The sequence below is a fragment of the Hemibagrus wyckioides genome, linkage group LG29 (genome assembly GCF_019097595.1).
Source record: "Hemibagrus wyckioides isolate EC202008001 linkage group LG29, SWU_Hwy_1.0, whole genome shotgun sequence".
NCBI classification, from domain to species: domain Eukaryota; kingdom Metazoa; phylum Chordata; class Actinopteri; order Siluriformes; family Bagridae; genus Hemibagrus; species Hemibagrus wyckioides.
Window position 1 is genome coordinate 15,927,337 of NC_080738.1, and position 22,481 is coordinate 15,949,817.

The 22,481-nt window shown below is 40.0% G+C and overlaps 1 protein-coding gene across 1 annotated transcript in view; it reads left to right on the forward strand.

Moving 5' to 3' along the window:
• Positions 1-1,816: 1,816 nt before the first annotated feature.
• The window catches only part of lrba (LPS responsive beige-like anchor protein), a 226,494-nt gene continuing 205,829 nt past the window's right edge, over positions 1,817-22,481 (forward strand). The window contains exons 1-9 of the mRNA XM_058384588.1: positions 1,817-2,075; positions 2,322-2,591; positions 19,409-19,640; positions 19,736-19,836; positions 20,404-20,499; positions 20,637-20,758; positions 21,190-21,316; positions 21,457-21,576; positions 22,314-22,460. Of these exons, the coding sequence (XP_058240571.1) occupies positions 2,442-2,591; positions 19,409-19,640; positions 19,736-19,836; positions 20,404-20,499; positions 20,637-20,758; positions 21,190-21,316; positions 21,457-21,576; positions 22,314-22,460 (1,095 nt within the window). The 5' untranslated portion in view covers positions 1,817-2,075; positions 2,322-2,441. The remainder of the gene's footprint in view (positions 2,076-2,321; positions 2,592-19,408; positions 19,641-19,735; positions 19,837-20,403; positions 20,500-20,636; positions 20,759-21,189; positions 21,317-21,456; positions 21,577-22,313; positions 22,461-22,481) is intronic.

Consider the following 22,481-nt stretch of genomic DNA (forward strand, 5'->3'; position numbering starts at 1 on the left):
TTATTCATCCGTTTGTTCATTTATTCATTAGCTGGTCAGGGTTGCGGTGAAACCCGGAGCCTTGTCCCAGGAAAATACCCCAGATGGGACGCCACAGAGGTGGTCCCGGTTGTTGTTGGTGGTCAGTGGTGTACACTGGGATGGAGGTTATTTTCCACATCAACCTTGGCATGTCTACCAATGATACGTCCCCCCATGATGCCCTTCCCAGATTCCTCGTTAGAATGTAATCTGTAACCTATGCAGTGTTTTGCGCTAATGAAAGTGAGCACCTCTGCTGCGAAAGTTAGTGATCTGTAAAACCGTCGTCACATATTTGCTCTTGTTTGTGAGGTCCCAGGGGCTGTCGCCTTGGTAACCACACCAGGAGCTTCTCACTGAGGGAGTGTATGATGACACACACGTGCCACGTCACGGGACTCTGCAGGAGCGGCGGGTAAAAATTACACAAACACGCCGGACTCCTCCACGCCTCCTGATCTTCTGCCTGGGTTTATATCAACTGTTCATTAATTCAGTGATTAACAGAGTGAGGAAATCTCTATTTAGCGGTGTCATGTGGCAGAATAAAAATAGAAGCTAAAAACAAAACAAAACAAAACAAAAAAAAAATAACACATTACATATTTTCTAGATTATTTATAACTATTTATCCAATGCTGAATTTAGACACACTTTTGTTCTTATTTATTATTTTTTTTCCATCACTTTAAATATTTCAATCTATTTGATAATCTCAGTTTATATAATTGCTCTGTCTAAAGCACCTTTAAGTTTGCACAAAATAAAAATAAAAATCCTAAACTGCTGTAAAGAATAATATTTATTTTTGTTATGTATGACACAATAAATGATTAATAATAAATTAATATAATATATAAATTAATAACATATTTTTCAATAATAGAATTATATAACAGATGTATGTAATATATAATAGGATAATATTGTGATAATAAATTATTACTAATACTTTTATTAGTCATTTAATTAGTTATTTATTTGGTAATAATTAATATAAAAATAAATGACAAATTTTAATATATAATATAATTATTATTATTATTATTACTTACCACAGTAACAATGTGCTATAAGAAAAAAATATTTGAATATATTTACATCACATTTAACATTTTTAATTAGTATTTTAGAAATACTACTATGATCAACAACCAACTAGAAATGCCATAATTAATAATATAATAATGTTTGTGTAAAATAAATAATTATTACTACTGTCTGTTTACTTTTATTTATTAATTAATTTATTTATTGGCCAAAATGATGCAGGTCATAATATAAAAGGGTACAAAAATCTTGCAGCAAATGTAATTATTTATTTATTTTTATTTTATTAAATAATGTTCCGTATTAAATAAACATTTAGGTATTTGAGTTAGATTCGGGTCAGTTTAAATTGTTTATAATTTCTGATTTTTTCCCCCTATAATTACTGTTTTTATTTTGTTACGACAAATGATAAGAAATAAACTTAAAAAGTGTAATAATTTAATAATAAATAATGGATGGATCATTTTCAGCAGGTCATTTAATGGAAAACAAAAGAAATAAAAAAAAAACACAAACACGTCGTTTATATATTCACTAATATAATATGAATAAAACCCCAATTTAATGAGCTTAATTATTATTATTAGTAGTAAAGTCTTCCCCAGTGTGTTGTGAGTGTGAAGTGTCCCACAGCATTAGCATTAGCATTAGCAGCACGAGCGCTGTGTACCTGCAAGCACACCTGATCCCCGCACAGCTCCGCTCGGACCTGCACTGCGCATGCGCATGCGCTCGCGCTCGCGCTCGCTCACCCACTTGCACACACTGTCATGGCGGCGGCTAGCCGGAGCCGAGCGTTTCAGGAAGAGATGGCGCTGTGAAGGAAAGAAAAGATAGATAAACTCCGAGAAGAAATTGCCAGCGCGCCACGGAGCACTTGTAGGAGCCGCGGAGGATTTCAGTTCCCTTTTCGGAGTGCTTTTAGCTGTCACAGAAAGAGAGAGAGAGAGAGAGAGAGAGAGCGCTCATTATCCTGCTCCGAAGAAGAAGAAGAAGAAGAGGTGAAGCTTAGTTTCCTGTCTGTCTAAACAACAAACCTTTCCAAAGTCTTTCCTACTTCAGTATTTCCTCAATAACTGTTATTCGTGTTGTTTATTTGAAGCACTCTTTAGCACTAAGTTGTAGCTCTCCTCATTATAGACTTCCTTATAAGTGCTGGAGCGTCTGCGCGTGAGCTGTCTAATATCACCTGTAATCTCACCTGTAATCTCACCTGTAATGCCACCCGTTTTTTTTCCCTCCCCCAGAAGTCCAGCAGCACTTGATGGAGACCGACTTTTAAGGCTTCTCTTCGAAACGCTGAGTTTAATCGAAGGTGCATATTTAAACCCGAGTCACCTTGAAGAGGAACAGGTGTCTCACCTGCTATGGCGGAGGAGAAAGCGCCCCCTGGTGGAGGGGGCATCACGCCCACCGTGCCCATCAGGGGCATCCGGATGAAGTTCGCCGTGCTGGAGGGTCTCATCGAGGCGGGAGAAGTCACAAACCGAGACATCGTGGAGACGGTGTTCAATCTGGTGAGTCCATTCTCTCTTTGGGTCAGGAGTGGGCGTGGCTAAAATAGTGTTGTTTTTGTTTTTGAATAACAGGAACCAGTAAACATTTCGGACATTTCGACACCTGCGACACTTCTCCACTCATGCGGTGTCTCATTCGGTTGATATTTGTACTCGTGTAGATTTCCTCAAATGTAAGCAAATGGAGCTGGATTTAAATTCACTGCAGTACCACTGACCGCTTCCTGTTACACTCAGATGCCCGGTGAACCTTTCCGGCATGTTTTATTCAAACAAACAAACAAACAGGAATAGAACAAAACAATAGAATTTTGTTTATCTTTGGGGATCACATATTTACTAACAAACACTACAGATTATAACAGATTGCAAAGAGATTTAAGGTACAAACCTTAGTAATAAAGTTTGTTTAATCAACAAATGGCAAGCAAAAGTAATGGCGCCCTACAGGAAGAGTGAGAGCGGTGGCCGGTGCTCTGCAGTGGATGAGCTGTTGTTGTTGTTGTTGTTCTTTCGGCTGCTCCCTACCTGTGTGAACCAACTGGTCTGCACAACAACTTGGCACAGGTTTTACCCCGGATGCGCTTCCTGACGCAGCCCTCCCATTTTTATCCGGGCTTGGGACCGGCACTGTATCCAGTGGCTGGGGTTTGGGCACTGGCTGGGAATCGAACCCGGTCCTTCTGCATGGCAGAAGAGAAACCTACCCCTGAGCCACCAGCGCCCCTGCAGTGGACGAGCTGCATTATTAGAATATTTATTATGTAATGTGTATTAGTGTTTGGTCGTCATGGAGATCAGTGATAAATCTTGTTAGTATGTTTGGGGAAAAACAGGAACGGTGTTTGTTTCCACGTGTAAATGAAAATGAAGGAAGTTTTTGTTGCTCCTCATATATTTACTAAAATAATTAGAGTTATTAGTGAACCATGGGGGCGGTGCTAGCTCAAGTCGTTAAGGCTCTGGATGGTTAACCGGAAGATCTGCCACTTTTGGGCCCTTGAGCAAGGCCCCCAACTCTCCCCCTGCTCTGGGGGTACTGTATCATGGTTGACCCTGCGCTCTGACCCCCCAACCCCTGAGGATAGGATATTTGAAGAAAGAATTTCCCTGTGCAGTAATGTATATGTGAAAACTGATTAGAGTTAGGAGTGTGAATACGTCTCTGAAGAAATCCTGTTTCTTTTGGAGAAAAGATTCAGTTTAAAAGCAGAACATTTGCAGCCTCGCTGTTATTTACCCCCAAATATAACCAGCTGTTGTTCTGGTGTCTGGAGTTTTGCTCTACAAAGCTATGAGGTCTTCAGAATACAGACTTTAAAATCAATCGACAAGTACGAGGCTGATTAATGACGGTTTAGGGGGCGTTTGATTTGAGGGTGATTAACACTTAACTAGTAATGAAAAGTTTTCAGGTTGCCAGGTGCACTATTTTAAAGCCAGTCCCTCGAGCTGCTGTTAAAAGAGGAAACCTGTTCATTTTCCTGAGCGTACACGGAGACTCGAGTGATCAGTATTCAGTTATTTAAGTAATAATTTTCTCCAAATCAGGATATGACACTAAAGTGCAGCTTCCTCTCTGAGGTGCAATCACACACACGAGATTCACGGTTCAGGAAACCACTTCATTTTTTCTTTATTTTTATCATAAACCCACATTTGTCTGACAGACCTCAGATTACGAGAGCAGGGCTCTCCAGTGAAACTGAAAGTGAGATTAGGTCCGAGGGAGGCGGGATGTGTGTAAGTGGAACACGCTGTAACGCTGTAGAGGTTTTTCTTCCCACATTCTGCATCAGCAAACACTCAGTTAAGGTCAAAGGTCACAGATGATGGGGAACGGGGATCGGGGGTGTTGTAAGAAAGAGTGTGGTGGTTTTGTACTTCATGCTGCATCTGTAAGTGCCTTCACACACACACACACACACACACACACACTTCATGTGCCATGTGACAAAATATAACAATATATTTTCATCATACACAACACACATTTATTTATTTATTTACTTATCTATTTGTTTATTGTTTATTTTATTGATTTGTTTACTTATCTATTTGTTTGTTTGTTTGTTTATTAAACATCCTTTTTTTCTTTGTTGTTTCTTTTTTAGTAAAAAAATAAACTACTGACATTCCGTAACATCCTGTCTGCATTGAAGTCCAGGAAAACCTTTTATTATTTTTTATTTTTTTATTTTTAAGTTTTATTTGTTTATTTATTTAGATTGATTGTGACATATTTATTACTTATTTTTTGGCTAGAACTTTTGAGTTTTTAAGTTTAACTTATTTTTAAATAATTTTTTATAATTTAAGTAGCCTTTTGAGGTAAAACATATTTTTATGATTTAATTAAAACGTATTGAGATAAAATATTTTTATTATTTAAGTAAACATATTGAGGTAAAAAATGTTTTATTATTTAAGTAAACATACTGAGGTAAAATATTTATATTATTTAAGTAAACATACTGAGGTAAAATATTTATTATTTAAGTAAACATACTGAGGTAAAATATTTATTATTTAAGTAAACATATTGAGGTAAAAAATGTTTTATTATTTAAGTAAACATACTGAGGTAAAATATTTATATTATTTAAGTAAACATACTGAGGTAAAATATTTATTATTTAAGTAAACATACTGAGGTAAAATATTTATTATTTAAGTAAACATACTGAGGTAAAAAATGTTTTATTATTTAAGTAAACATACTGAGGTAAAATATTTATATTATTTAAGTAAACATACTGAGGTAAAATATTTATTATTTAAGTAAACATACTGAGGTAAAAAATGTTTTATTATTTAAGTAAACATACTGAGGTAAAATATTTATATTATTTAAGTAAACGTATTGAGGTAAAAAATATTTTTTTTATTTAAGTAAACACATTAAGGAAAAAAATAATTTTATTATTTAAGTAAACATACTGAGGTAAAAATTAATTTTATTTTATTATAAAACATTTTTTATTGTTTAATTAAACATTTTTCTTTATGTTGTTCCTGAGTAAATAGGTCGGATATTTTAGTTAATAAACGTTGACATAACGGTGCTGCCAAAAATAAAGAAAATCTGGAATGTAAGTGAAAATATTTGAGATAATTCGAAGTCTAATGTTGGAGATAAAAAGTAAAATAATTCAGACCAGTTAGAATGCAGAGATAATAGATCTAAAGGATGAGACGATTGAGTCAGGATTTTGATATTTTGTCGAAATTAAAGAAGTTTTTAAGGAAAAAGTTTGACGTTTGAGATATTAAGTCAAAATAGTAGAAGAGAGACTCCTCTAAACGGTAGAACACAGAGAACAGTAGAAGAGAGACTCCTCTAAACGGTAGAACACAGAGAACAGTAGAAGAGAGACTCCTCTAAACGGTAGAACACAGAGAACAGTAGAAGAGAGACTCCTCTAAACGGTAGAACACAGAGAACAGTAGAAGAGAGACTCCTCTAAACGGTAGAACACAGAGAACAGTAGAAGAGAGACTCCTCTAAACGGTAGAACACAGAGAACAGTAGAAGAGAGACTCCTCTAAACGGTAGAACACAGAGAACAGTAGAAGAGAGACTCCTCTAAACGGTAGAACACAGAGAACAGTAGAAGTGAGACTCCTCTAAACGGTAGAACACAGAGAACAGTAGAAGAGAGACTCCTCTAAACGGTAGAACACAGAGAACAGTAGAAGTGAGACTCCTCTAAACGGTAGAACACAGAGAACAGTAGAAGAGACACTCCTCTAAACGGTAGAACACAGAGAACAGTAGAAGAGAGACTCCTCTAAACGGTAGAACACAGAGAACAGTAGAAGAGAGACTCCTCTAAACGGTAGAACACAGAGAACGGTAGAAGAGAGACTCCTCTAAACGGTAGAACATAGAGAACGGTAGAAGAGAGACTCCTCTAAATGGTAGAACATAGAGAACGGTAGAAGAGAGACTCCTCTAAATGGTAGAACATAGAGAATGGTAGAAGAGAGACTCCTCTAAACGGTAGAACACAGAGAATGGTAGAAGAGAGACTCCTCTAAACGGTAGAACGCAGAGAACGGTAGAAGAGAGACTCCTCTAAACGGTAGAACACAGAGAATGGTAGAAGAGAGACTCCTCTAAACGGTAGAACACAGAGAACGGTAGAAGAGAGACTCCTCTAAACGGTAGAACACAGAGAATGGTAGAAGAGAGACTCCTCTAAACGGTAGAACGCAGAGAACGGTAGAAGAGAGACTCCTCTAAATGGTAGAACACAGAGAACGGTAGAAGAGAGAATATGAGAGCTGTATATTTTGTTTCATTTACAAAAAAGCGGATCTGTTAGATCTGTCGGTGAAATGCGGTTAGAGAATGATGAGTTTAGCTCGCTAGTGATGTCTACAGGATACCTGAGAGCACCTGGTTTGTATCAACCAATCACAGGCTCCGATACGAAGCGGGATCTCTCACAGAACCCCAGATCTTCTGATTGTGTTGTGGTGAAAAATCTCAGAAACTGTAATGAAGTCTGAGTTTGTGACTTGACTGTATGATGAGGGGTTTTATCGTCACGACATCACCTGCCTGCATGCAAATCTGCCACGTTGTCATCTGTGTGTGTGTGTGTGTGTGTGTGTGTGAAAGAGAGAGAGAGTGAGAGAGAGTGAGTGCAATAAGGAAGTGTAACGTGCCACAAGCACTAACCTGCTCAACTGCTTTAGTCAGTGTGGTAACACAGTAGAGGTTTAGACACACACACACACACACACACACACACACACAAGCTTGCATGAGGGATGTGGTTCTACGCTGCTGTAACCTGCCCGTTTGGTCTAGAATGCACTGCATTGTACATTGTACACTACAGTTACCTCTATAGATTCTGCTTATTTCCCCAAGTTCCACATTAGGGTTCTAGAATGTTCTTGGAGATCGTGGTGACATAGAACCGGATTCACTCAAGCCTCCAGGTTCAGTTAGAGATTCCAGCTCGAGATTCCATGTGTTGATGTGTTTCCATATGAAACAGGAAGTCAGAGCACACACACACACACACACACACACACACACAGAGATGCTAGTGAACTGCTACTATCTGCTGAGGAAGACACGCCCCCCAGGGTTCTAGAGCGCATTCCATTAGATGATGGAAAACTAGTACAGGATGAGTTATGAAAAAATTTGTAGTTTTTCACATAACTATGTCCAGAACCTGATTAAACACGTTCTCTAACATTCTGACGCTCCGAGTGCGCTCTAGAACCTGACTGAACACGTCAGGGTGCTCTAGAACCTGATTAAACACGTTCAGTGCGCTCTAGAACCTGACTAAACACGTTCAGTGCGCTCTAGAACCTGACTAAACACGTTCAGTGCGCTCTAGAACTGCTCATCTGCGTTCCAGTCAGGAAAATATACGTCTTGTTGTGCTTATAGTGTTCATTTGGATTTGTGTCCATTTTTAGAATTGTCCAGAGGATAGAAGAACGCACACACTCACACACACACTCACACACACACTCACACACACACTCACACACACACACACACACACTCACACACTCACACACACACACACACACTCACACACACACACACACACACACACTCTCCATTTTACTTGTAAAATAAGCATTTTCAATCTGTTTATAATTCCTATATCTGTCTTTTCATCTCTCTCTCTCTCTCTCTCTCTCTCTCTCTCTCCACTGACCTGTTAATCTGATTTATTATAATGGCCTGAGCCTCTTTTTCTGAGTGGGCAGTTTGCACTCGTTTGACTGTGCTCTCTCTCTCTCTCTCTCTCTCTCTCTCTCTCATACACACACTCACACTTTTCCTAACTGAAGCGCTCTGTGGTTCTCTGTGGGGGAGGAGGTAGAGAGCGTTGAGTGAGTGGCCTTGTTGTCTTCTCTAAGCACATGTCCTGTAATCTGCAGGAGAGGAAAGGTTCTCCTTCTCTGACCTCGTGCTCAGGGTTCTCGTGCTCAGGGTTCTCGTGCTCAGGGTTCTCGTGCTCAGGGTTTTCGTGCTCAGGGTTCTTGTGCTCAGGGGTCTCGTGCTCAGGGGTCTCGTGCTCAGGGTTCTCCGGTCTGCGGTTGAGGAAAATGAAACGAGTCACGCAAGTTTTTTAGCCTTAAGCTAAGACCTCTGACATTTAGCAATTACCGTGGCGACAGTGAGAGCAGGTGAAAGGTGTCTCGCCCTTTTCTAACACACACACACTCACACACACACACACACACACACAGTGTAACGAATATTCTGGAATTTAGAACCTGAACTAGGCATCTGTTAGAATTAGTTTAAAGTCCTAAAAACTTGGAGAACTCTTTGATTAATCTGCTTTCTAGTACCTATTATTATTTGCATTCTAAAAAACTATTGATGAACCTGTTCAGAGTGCATTCTAGAACCCATTTAAACACATCCTGTAGCCTGCTCAGAGTGCATTCTAGAACCCATTTAAACACATCCTGTAGCCTGCTCAGAGTGCATTCTAGAACGGATTTAAACACATCCTGTATCCTGCTCAGAGTGCATTCTAGAACGGATTTAAACACATCCTGTATCCTGCTCAGAGTGCATTCTAGAACGCATTTAAACACATCCTGTAGCCTGCTCAGAGTGCATTCTAGAACGCATTTAAACACATCCTGTAGCCTGCTCAGAGTGCATTCTAGAACGCATTTAAACACATCCTGTATCCTGCTCAGAGTGCATTCTAGAACCCATTTAAACACATCCTGTAGCCTGCTCAGAGTGCATTCTAGAACGCATTTAAACACATCCTGTATCCTGCTCAGAGTGCATTCTAGAACCCATTTAAACACATCCTGTATCCTGCTCAGAGTGCATTCTAGAACGCATTTAAACACATCCTGTATCCTGCTCAGATTGCATTCTAGAACGCATTTAAACACATCCTGTATCCTGCTCAGAGTGCATTCTAGAACGCATTTAAACACATCCTGTATCCTGCTCAGATTGCATTCTAGAACGCATTTAAACACATCCTGTAGCCTGCTCAGAGTGCATTCTAGAACGCATTTAAACACATCCTGTATCCTGCTCAGAGTGCATTCTAGAACGCATTTAAACACATCCTGTATCCTGCTCAGATTGCATTCTAGAACGCATTTAAACACATTCTGAAACTTCATTCTAGAACCCAATTAAACGCATTGTTTAATCTGTTTGCATTCTAGTACATGATTAAATCTATTGATGAACTTGTTCAGATCACATTCTAGAACCCATTTAAACTTATTGTTTAACTTGTTCAGAATTGATTCTAGAACCTCAATAATCATACAGAGAATTTGTATAACATGGGTTCTGGTTAAAGAGTGATTTAGAAATAGACTTAAAAGAGTCCTCTAGAACCTGTTTACTCAAGAAAGGCTCTCTTCTTGATCTTGAGGTTACGGTTTGTGAAAGTGATTTCTGTGGCATGTGTGAGTCGAGTCTGGGGAAATGCTGAACATTCCAGAGCATTCTAGAACCTGTGTGAAGTGAGATGTGTTCTCCCAGTGTGCAGGGTGTGTTTTACAGCGTCCTCTGGAACCTGAGCTCACTTCAGCCTCAGCATTATTGTCCTGCTGTAGAGATAAACTGCTGCTTGTGTCTGCTGCCTAAAGCTGTGACCTCTGGCCTCTCCTGGTTGCTATGGAGACGGTGGGAGCAGGTGACAGGTGGTGTTCTCATGTTCTCGTGTCTCGGCGTTCTGTAAGCCATCACTCGGGGGACAGAAACGGAGAACCTGGAGCTGTTTTCCCGTCTTCATGTCACTTCACTCTGAACCTGATTAACAGGTGAAAGCTCATTGGCTAAATTTGTGTTTTATGCAAATGAGGTCTCGAAGCTTGTCATGTTCCATTCAGCAGGAAATGAAGTGTGTTCCATTCAGAGGTTGGGTTCTCTCCTTTTATTTTGACAAGTTTGCATTCTAGACCAATGTGTCTGAAGTGCATTCTAGAACCTGAATAAAGACAGTGCTGCACTTCTTACTTGTTTACATTTTGATCTAGAACCCATGTAAGCACATTGTATAAAGTGTGCTCTAGAACCTCATCAAACACATTAAGTAACTTACTTGAAGTCAGCTTTAGAACCTGATTAAACCCATGCTAGGAGCTTTTTTTAAAATAATGTTGTGAAAGTTCTGTATGTTCCAGAGTTTGGTTAAAAGAGCCTACTATACTATATTTTAAAGCCCATTCTCATTACAGTGCATTGAACACACTGAGCAACGTGTTTGAAGTGCATTCTAGATACAGGCTAAATGCGTTCTAGAACATGGTTAAACATTCTAAAACTCGTTGAAACAATGCACTGCAGTCTAGAACCTGGCTAAACACTGTAATGCATTCTAGAACCTGGTCAAACACTGCATTGCATTCTAGAACCCAGTTAAACACTGTAGTGCATTCTAGAACCCAGTTAAACACTGTGATGCATTCTAGAACCCAGTTAAACACTATATTGTGGTCTTGAACTCAGTTGAACACTGTGATGCATTCTAGAACCTGGTTAAACATTATAGAACCCAGTTAAACAGTGTAATGCATTCTAGAACCCAGTTAAACACTGCATTGCATTCTAGAATCAAGTTAAACACTGAAATGCATTCTAGAACCTGGTTAAACACTGTAGTGCATTCTAGAACCCGGATAAACACTATGATGCATTCTAGAACCCAGTTAAACACTAGTAATATTGTGGTCTAGAACTTGGTTGAATACTGTGATGCTTTCTAGAACCTAGCTAAACACTGTATTGCATTTTAGAACCCGGTTAAATAATGTTATTCATTCTAGAACCCGGATAAACACTGTAATGCATTCTAGAACCCAGTTAAACACTATATTGTGGTCTAGAACCCGGTTGAACACTGTGATACATTCTAGAACTTGGTTAAACATTCTAGAACCTGGTTAAACACTGTAATGCATTCTAGAACCTGGTTAAACACTGTAGTGCATTCTAGAACCCGGTTAAATACTGTAATGCATTCTGGAACCCTTTTACACTCTTTGATGCATTCTAGAACCTGGGTAAACGCTGTAATGCATTCTAGAACATGCATTTGAAACACATTTTGTTACAAGAGGCTTCTAGACCCTGTGTAAAACTCATTCTAGAACCGGTTTCTTTCTTGCCCTCTAATGAAGCCCCCTAATTAGCATAAGAGATTTTATTGGCTGGAGGCGTGTTTTAATCAAATGAGTTCCCTCAGCTCATCAGGACAGGGTTGTTTGAGTTGTTTGACTGTGACGTCACTTTGTCATCCTGAATGTCGGACATTTCAGTGTCAGTTGTGTCGAATCTGACCAAACTTCCTGTCTGCTGTTGAGTGTGTTAATACTGAACACACACACACACACACACACACACACACACCCTCTGTAGGGCAGTGAATAATTTACACCTGCTCCATGTCCTCGGTTTCACCGCACAAAGACCTCCGTAACCCGACTCCGCCTCGTGACTTTATCCGCGTGAGTCTGAAAGTCTGAATTCACGACTGGACCGTGGTACTAGCGGCGACTGAACCCTAACTAAACCGCGTGTCCTAAATTTATAATAAACACGTTTGGGACACAACCCCGTGCTTCACGTCGTGCGGCGGATCGGGACGCAGCCCCTGACCGCAGTAGAGGTGTGAGCTCATGGTGCGAATGAAGATGGACGGAAACGGAGTGTGTGAGAGATGTGGTGGCACACCGAGAGCCTGTGTGCGATTGGCTGGCGCTCTTTTGATGATGTCATCAGTGAGGGGCTAATGAAAAAAGCACAGAATATTTGCCAAACACTTCCTGTCTTACGAGCTCTACATAGAGTGTATTATTCATATGAATAGAAATTCTGAGGAGTGTGAGCGCCAGGATTCAGGAATCCTCATGAGAATGTTCAGAGAGACGTAGCTCCGTGTCGAAGGGATCGATCCAGACCTGATTTTAGCAGAACTCCTGCACTTCTGTAACTCGAGCGCTTCCTGAGAGAGCTGCTCACTCCCAATCCGGAAAACTCTCACTGAATCCTCACTCCAGCCTCAGGATACTTCCACTGGATTCAGGAGAACATCTCCCCATGTGTCCTAGCCTACATATCTGAGTCTGAGTCTGTTAATACCATCCATACAGCATGAACATCCACTTTTGTGTCTCAGGTGTGTGTGTGTGTGTGTGTGTGTGTGTGTGATGTATGTAGATGTTTAAGACTAAGAGAAATGAGTTTCTCTAAAGTAGAGCATCTTCCTTAAATAGAAATACTCCTTCTTTTCCTTTATGTGGTACACACACACACACACACACACACACACACACTTCCTCTGTCCTTCAGAGCAGCACACACTCCAGGAACACAGACGCTATGTAATCTGCCAGAGGAGTGACATTTTATCCCCTTTCTCCCTGAAGATGCAAATCAGGCTGAGCTAAAGCTCCATTGTGTACGTGTGTATGTGTGTGTGTGTGTGTGTACGTGTGTATATGTGTGTGTGTACGTGTGTATATGTGTGTGTGTACGTGTGTATATGTGTGTGTGTACGTGTGTATATGTGTGTGTGTACGTGTGTATATGTGTGTGTGTACGTGTGTGTGTACGTGTGTGTGTACGTGTGTGTGTGTGTACGTGTGTGTGTGTGGTTATGAATGACAGTGTCAGCTGATAAAGAAATGCAGTGACTAATGTAATCCTGCAGCTACAAATATGTGGAAAAACAAATACTTGCTCACATGCTAAAATTTGATTCTGTGTGTGTGTGTGTGTGAGAGAGAGAGAGAGAGAGAGAGAGAGAGGGGAAGAAAGGGAGAGAGAGAGACAAAATGAGCGAGAGAGAGAGACAAAATGAGCGAGAGAGAGACAAAATTAGAGAGAGAGAGAGAGAGAGAGGGTGTATCTGTGAGCTACTTTATTTAGTGTGTGTTTATGGTTCTGTCTGACAGGGTGTGTGTGTGTTAGTTTTATCACTCTGTATGGGGAATTAATTAGTTATTAATATTATTTTAATTGAAATCAACAGAATTATAAAATCTGACTTTATGTGAATTGAAGGCAAAAATCTCTTCAAGTGTTTAAAACTTCAGGAGTTTCCTTTAACCAATCAGATGAAAGTATAAGGTTGGTAACAGTGTACAGTGATAAAACTGTACAGTGGCCTAGAAGTGCAGAACAAAATAACAAATCAGAAAACAAAATAAAAAATCAGAAAACAAAATAAAGAATCTGAAAACAAAATAAAAAATCTGAAAACAAAATAAAAAATCTGAAAACAAAATAAAAAATCTGAAAACAAAATAAAGAATCTGAAAACAAAATAAAAAATCTGAAAACAAAATAAAGAATCTGAAAACAAAATAAAAAATCTGAAAACAAAATAAAAAATCTGAAAACAAAATAAAGAATCTGAAAACAAAATAAAAAATCAGAAAACAAAATAAAGAATCTGAAAACAAAATAACAAATCAGAAAACAAAATAAAAAATCTGAAAACAAAATAACAAATCAGAAAACAAAATAAAAAATCTGAAAACAAAATAACAAATCTGAAAACAAAATAACAAATCAGAAAACAAAATAAAAAATCTGAAAACAAAATAACAAATCTGAAAACAAAATAACAAATCTGAAAACAAAATAACAAATCAGAAAACAAAATAAAAAATTGAAAACCAAAATAAAAAAATTGGAAAACCAAAATAAAAAAATTGGAAAACAAAATAACAAAAAATGAAAACAAATGAACAAATTGGAAAGGAAAGAGTGAAGAATTCCATTTGCTAACTATACCTACCTTTTCCGCTTTGTCTAATTTCTTGGATTTGTTATTGTAAAAGTAGAAACTGAGCTGGAATATTTGTGTGTGTGTGTCTTTTTAGTGTGTGTGTGTGTGTCTTTTTGGTGTGTGTGTCTTTTTGGTATGTGTGTGTGTCTTTTTGGTATGTGTGTGTGTCTTTTTGGTGTGTGTGTCTTTTTGGTATGTGTGTGTGTCTTTTTGGTATGTGTGTGTGTCTTTTTGGTATGTGTGTGTGTCTTTTTGGTATGTGTGTGTGTCTTTTTGGTATGTGTGTGTGTCTTTTTGGTGTGTGTTTCTTTCTGGTGTGTGTGTATATGTGTCTTTGGTGTGTGTGTGTCTTTGGTGTGTGTGTCATTATGACATGACAAAACAATATTTATGAAGGTCATTTGGTAATCACTCAGAAGCTGCGGGTGTCACTCTGACGAGTCGTCTGGAGCTAATGAAGGGTTACATGATATCTCTCACTTCAGTGTGTGTGTGTGTGTGTGTGTGTGTGAGCACAGTCTTGTATAAGTATAGTTATGAGTGTTGCTTGGTCGAACTGTAGGTGTTGAGTAAGACACTAACTCCTCCGAAATCAAATCACCCCTCCCCTGCACCTGTCATCATTCAGCTCGAATTGTGAGACATTCTGAAACTTTTTCGCCCAAAAAGATTTACAAAATTGTCTCATTTCAGTCTCTGTCCCATGCACTGCTGAGCGTTAGTGTAGGTTCAGGGGTATTACCCCTTCACCTGCCCTCACCCCCTCCCCACACACACACACACAGGAAGTAGATCTGACCTCGTCAGACAGGAAGTGTGAGCAATTTGCAATGCAAAAAAACCCCAAAGGCAACGATCTGCTGTCTCTGACATTTCCCACAGTGTTCACTGTGTGTCCAGGGGTTTAGAGCTGAAGTGCGCACTCCGCAGGGAGGACAGTGATAATAGAATGGTGTCGTGAGTGCTTCACAGCCTATCGTACCCTGTGATTATCACTCCTGTGTCTTTTAGAGACGATATACACGTCTGATCCAACTTGAGTCATGAACTTGAGTCTGTGTTTGAGAAAGTGTGTGTGAGAGAGAGAAAGAGAGAGAGAGAGACTGTGTGTGTATGTGTGTGTGAGAGAGAATGTGTGTGTGTGTGAGAGAAAGAGAGAGAATGGTGTGTGTTTGTGTGTTTGTGGTGTTTGCCCTTGTTGTTTTATAAGTAAACATTAGATTAATGTTTTTTTCACCAGTCTCTCTCTCTCTCTCTCACACACACTCACACACACACACACACACACACACTCTTTTTCCGTCTCTCTCTCTCTCTCTCTCTCTCTCACACACACACACACACACACATTCTTTTTCCCTCTCTTTCTCTCTCTCACACACACACACACTCTTTTTCCCTCTCTTCCTCTCTCTCTCTCTCTCTCTCTCTCTCTTCCTCAGGATCTGTCAGATGATGATTTTTCAGTGAAGTTGTTTAGACTCAGTGCCGTTACTCATCCCTCTCTTTGTCCTCTTCACGTGAGCGTGTGAATATTAAACTATAAACATTATCACGTGAACGTGTGAATATTAAACTATAAACATTATCACGTGAACGTGTGGATATTAAACTATAAACATTATCACGTAAACGTGTGAATATTAAACTATAAACATTATCACGTGAACGTGTGAATATTAAACTATAAACATTATCACGTGTGAATATTAAACTATAAACATTATCACGTGAACGTGTGAATATTAAACTATAAACATTATCACGTGAACGTGTGGATATTAAACTATAAACATTATCACGTAAACGTGTGAATATTAAACTATAAACATTATCACGTGAACGTGTGAATATTAAACTATAAACATTATCACGTGTGAATATTAAACTATAAACATTATCACGTGAACGTGTGAATATTAAACTATAAACATTATCACGTGAACGTGTGGATATTAAACTATAAACATTATCACGTGAACGTGTGAATATTAAACTATAAACATTATCACGTGAACGTGTGAATATTAAACTATAAACATTATCACGTAAACGTGTGAATATTAAACTATAAACATTATCACGTGAACGTGTGAATATTAAACTATAAACATTATCACGTGTGAATATTAAACTATAAACATTATCACGTGAACGTGTGAATATTAAACTATAAACATTATCACATGAACGTGTGGATATTAAACTATAAACATTATCACGTGAACGTGTGAATATTAAACTATAAACATTATCACGTAAACGTGTGAATATTAAACTATAAACATTATCACGTGTGAATATTAAACTATAAACATTATCACATGAACGTGTGGATATTAAACTATAAACATTATCACGTGAACGTGTGAATATTAAACTATAAACATTATCACATGAACGTGTGGATATTAAACTATAAACATTATCACGTGAACGTGTGAATATTAAACTATAAACATTATCACGTGAACGTGTGAATATTAAACTATAAACATTATCACATGAACGTGTGAATATTAAACTATAAACATTATCACGTGAACGTGTGAATATTAAACTATAAACATTATCACATGAACGTGTGAATATTAAACTATAAACATTATCACGTGAACGTGTGAATATTAAACTATAAACATTATCACATGAACGTGTGAATATTAAACTATAAACATTATCACATGAACGTGTGAATATTAAACTATAAACATTATCACGTGAACGTGTGAATATTAAACTATAAACATTATCACATGAACGTGTGAATATTAAACTATAAACATTATCACGTGAACGTGTGAATATTAAACTATAAACATTATCACGTGAACGTTTTTCCTGTGTCCTTGTCCGTGAGCGCTCTGGTGGGTGGCGGTGAAAAGCAGGAAGTCTCGGTGTGACTCGTCTCATCACACACTCCGTATCTGAAGGAAGCAGAACCATGTGGACCTTCTCCAAGACAACACAGGAAGACATTATCCACCAGGAAGCACGGGCTGTGTTCAGCCTCAGACCAGATTTTTATAGCTGCTAGTGGAAGTGCAGATATTTCACCATGAATCGTTCCTAAAGCTTCACAAATCCTTCGAGAAACTCAACATCATCTTACATACGGTTACCGACGTATCGTCCAGTGATGACGATGTTGGTGAATTTACAAAAAAAAAAAAATCCTACTCTGATCATTGTAAAGGTCACGTCACCATGGCAACAGTAAACAGTATTTATTTCTTACTTTGTGGCTCATACACACAGCGTCATTTGACCAAAAAAATGATGAAACATACAGAACTACATACAGTATGTACTGTACACCTGATCAGGTATAACACTGTGAGCAGTGACCGGTGAAGTGATTAACACTGATGATCTCCTCATCATGGCACCTGTTAGTGGGTGGGATATATTAGGCAGCAGGTGAACATTTTGTCCTCAAAGTTGATGTTAGAAGCAGGAAAAATGGACAAGAGTAAGGATTTGAGCTTTGAGTTTGATGAAGGACCAAATTGTGAAGGCTAGACCACTGGATCAGAACATCCAAAACTGCAGCTCTTGTGGGGTGTTCCCGGTCTGCAGTGGTCAGTATCTATCAAAAGTGGTCCAAGGAAGGAACAGTGGTGAACCGGAGACGGGGTCATGGTCGGTCGAGGCTCATTGATGGACGTGGGGAGTGAAGGCTGGACCGTGTGATCCGATCCAACAGACGAGCTACTGTTGATCAAACTGCTGAAGAAGTTAATGCTGGTTCTGATAGAAAGGGGTCAGAATACACAGTGCAGGACGGGTCAGGACCAACACAATATGAGGCAGGTGGTCATAATGTTATGCCTGATCAGTGTATATATAATAGCACCTCTAAACGAACCCGGTCCCTGCAGCTGTACACTTCAGGTCTGGTGTTAATTTGTAAGTGTGTCAGATTAATAAGTACAGGCGTGATGTTCACTCCACACTTCTCTCAGATTAATAAATCATCAAGTAGAAGAGGAGAAGTGAAGCTCCGGCCAACTCCAGGCTTCTGTTTTCCTTTTAAATCTTTCTTAACCAGAGCCACTTCCTGTTTGCTGCACCCCACTTCCTGTACAGCATTCCATTCAGATAAAGCTGACCACCGGTCAGGGTGTGACTCTTTCTGTATGAGCCTTGATTAGATTTAGATTAGATTTGTGTGAGGTTCAATATTTATCTGTGTTTTTTTCTATTAGAGGTGATAGAGGGCAGTGACAGGAAGATGTGGGGTAAAAACTTTAACCCTTTGAGGTAATTAAAAAAAAAGAAGGTACAAAGTGTAACCATGGCAACCAGCCATATATCTCAAAAAGGTATCAGTCACACAGCAGAAATGATTCAGTTCAGCTTCTCTGTGTTTCTGACCAATCTCTATTATTTATTTATTTGCATGTTTACCTTACATGTATTTATTTATTTATTGATATTACTCTGATTGATATTATTGACTTTATTATTTAGTCTCTAATCTGTTTCACCCAGTGTAGTGTCTTTTCTGATTCTCCTCACTAGTCGTGTCTCACCATCACATGATCACAGAGACTGACCCACGGGCTGAACTGGGTTTACACTGATGATGATACATATGAGGAACTGTTCGGTGTTTAACTCTGTGTCTCTCTCTCTCTCTCTCTCTCTCTCTCTCCCTCCTTGTGTCTCTCTCTGTCTCCTTCTGTGTCTCTCTCTGTCTCTCTCCTTGTGTCTTTTGCTGTGTCTCTCTGCGTCTCCCTCCTTCTGTCTGTGTCTCCCTCTGTCCCTCCTTCTGTCTCTGTCTCCCCCTCTGTGTCCCTCCTTCTGTCTCCCTCTGTGTCTCTCTGTGTGTCTCTTTCTGTGTCTCTCTCCTTGTGTCTCCCTCTCTCTCTCTCCCCCTCTGTCTTCCCCGTGTCACTTGCTGTGTCTCTTTCTTTCATGTGGCTCTAACTGTCTCTCTTTCTTTGTCTTTCTCTATATCTCTCTTTCTGTGTCTCTCTATACCTCTACATCTCTCTCTCTGTCTCTCTCTGTGTCTCTCTCTACGTCTCCATCTCTGTGCAGCTGGTCGGCGGTCAGTTTGACCTGGAGATGAACTTCATCATCCAGGAGACGGAGAGCATCACGTGTATGGTGGACCTGTTGGATAAGTGTGAGGTGACGTGTCAGGCCGAGGTGTGGAGCATGTTCACGGCTGTTCTGAAGAAGAGCGTGAGGAACATGCAGGCCTGCACCGACGTGGGTCTCATCACACTTGTCCTGCAGAGGATAGACAGAGCGGACAACATGATCGCAGGTAAGACGCTGAGGACGGAGGAGTGGTGTCTGAGGCTGAGAGACGTAGTCAGTGGTCTCTCTCATGATCAGTCTGTCTCTCTGTCTGTCTCCCAGACCTGCTGGTGGACATGTTGGGTGTTTTGGCAAGTTACAGCATCACAGTGAAGGAGCTGAAGCTTTATTTCAGTAAACTCCAGGGAGAGAAAGGACAGTGGGTACGCATCTCTCCACTTCATCCCTTCATTCCATTCCATTTACTGATTTATAATGAATAAAAGAAATATTAATGCTGAGTCTGAGACTCTGGTACAGAACTCTGCAGAGACTGACATGATGATTTTTTCTCCTTTCTTTTCTTTTTCTTTTTCTCCTCTTCCTTTCTTTCTGCTTAATTCTCATCCATTCATTCTTCCTCATTCTCCCTCTATCTCTCTTCTTTTCTCCATCCTCTTACTGTATTTCTACCTCCTACCTTTCTTCCTCCTCCTCCTCTTCCTCATTCCCATCCTTTTATTGTCTTTCATACTCTCTCTCTCTCTCTCTCTCTCTCTCTGTCTCTCTCTCTCTCTCTCTCATTTTTCTCCCTTCCTGCTCTCACATTTTCCTCTTACCTTTCCCCCTCCTCTTCCTCTTTTGTTTTCTTCCTCTCCCTCAATTCCATTTTCCTCTCTTCTTCTCCTCATATGTTCTCCTCCTGCTTCCTCTCCAATTGTTCCTCTCCCTCACTTGTTCTTCTTTTATATTTTCCTCTCTCCTCCTGTTTACATGGTCTCTTCCTCCAGCCTCCTCATGCTGTGAAGCTGCTCTCGGTGTTGAAGTCCATGGCCCATCACTCCGGCCCTGACGCCTTCTTCACTTTTCCTGGAAAGAGTGCAGCGGTGAGTGCATCACAAAAACCATGACCGTTAACCTTTAGCCTTTAGGCTGCATCTAAATGTCTATTATTAGGAAATGTGATGTTGTACAAGCCCAAATCATCACAAAGTGTGTGTGTGTGTGTGTGTGTGTGTGTCAGGCTATAGCACTTCCACCCATCGCTAAATGGCCGTACCAGAATGGCTTCACCTTCCACACCTGGCTACGGCTGGATCCCATTAACAACATGAACGTAGATAAAGACAAGCCTTACCTGTACTGGTGAGTCTCTCTCTCTCTCACTCTCGTTCTCTTTGTCTCTCTCTGTCTCCCTCTCTCTCTCTCTGTCTCGCTCTCACTCTCTGTCTCTCTCTCACTCTCTCTTTTTCTTTCTCTCTCACTCTCTTTTTCTCTCTTTTTCTCTCTCTCTCTCTCTCTCTCTCTCTCTCTCTCTCTCTCTCTCTCTCTCTCGTTCTTTGTCTCTGTCTCTCTGACACTCTGTCTCTCTCCCTCTCTCCCTCACACTTAATCTCGTTCTCATACACACACACACACACACACACACACACATATATATAAAGAGATGCCGTTCTAACACTATAAATAAATGGCTGTGTCCCAAACACTATTGATTTTTTTAAATGTAGAACTGAAAGATAAATGTTTAAATATATTTTCCACGCTTTCTGACATTATCCGTCTTTCTGTCCCAGTTTTCGGACCAGTAAGGGTATGGGATATTCGGCTCATTTTGTTGGTGGATGTCTGATCGTTACTGCCCTAAAGGCCAAAGGGAAAGGATTCCAGCACTGCGTCAAGTTCGACTTCAAACCTCAGAAGGTAAAGCGTTTCAACACAAAGGAATAAAACACACGAGTTTATAGGAAAATAATCAACCACAAGACGAAGTGATGCCATCTGATATGAAGAAGATGACTAGAGATTTAAAATATTTGGTGGTGTGTGTGTGTGTGTTACAGTGGTACATGGTGACCATTGTGCATATCTACCATCGCTGGAAGAACAGTGAAATCAGCTGCTACGTGAACGGAGAGCTGGCATCTTATGGAGAGATCACGTGGTTTGTCAACACCAGCGATGTAAGCCACGCCCACTTTTGTGGCTCTGACAGACACACAAGCCATGCCCATTTCACTGGGTCTTACAGACACACAAGCCACGCCCACATTTGTGGCTCTGACAGACACACAAGCAATGCCCATTTCACTGGGTCTTACAGACACACAAGCCACGCCTACTTTTGTGGCTCTGACAGACACACAAGCCACGCCCACTTCACTCGGTCTTAGACACACAAGCCACACCGACTTTAGTGGGTCTTACAGACAAACAAGCCACACCCACTTCACTGAGTTGGGCGGCACACACAAACCATACCCATTTTAGTATGTCTGACAGACACATAAGTCAGTGACAGACACACAAGCCACGCCCACTTCACTGAGTGACAGACACATAAGCCACGCCCACTTCACTGAGTGACAGACACAGAAGCCACGCCCACTTCACTGAGTGACAGACACACAAGCCACGCCCACTTCACTGAGTGACAAACACACAAGCCACGCCCACTTCACTGAGTGACAGACACTGAAGCCCCACCCATTTTACTGTGTTGGTTGGCACACCAGCCTCGCCCACTTTAGTAGGTCTGATAGACAAACAAGCCAGTGACAGGCACACAGGCCACACCTACTTCACAGTGTCTGTATTAGTAATTATTAAATATATATATAAAATTAAAGTATTTTAAACCATGCCTAATTTTTTGTTTTCTCTCTATCTCTCTCTCTCTCTCTCTCTCTCTCATGAACAGACGTTTGATAAATGTTTTCTGGGCTCGGCGGAGACGGCGGATGCTAACCGTGTGTTTTGCGGTCAGATGGGGGCGGTGTATCTTTTCAACGATGCCCTCAACGCCGCTCAGATCTTCGCCATCTATCAGTTAGGCCCCTCCTACAAGGTAACACACACACACACACAC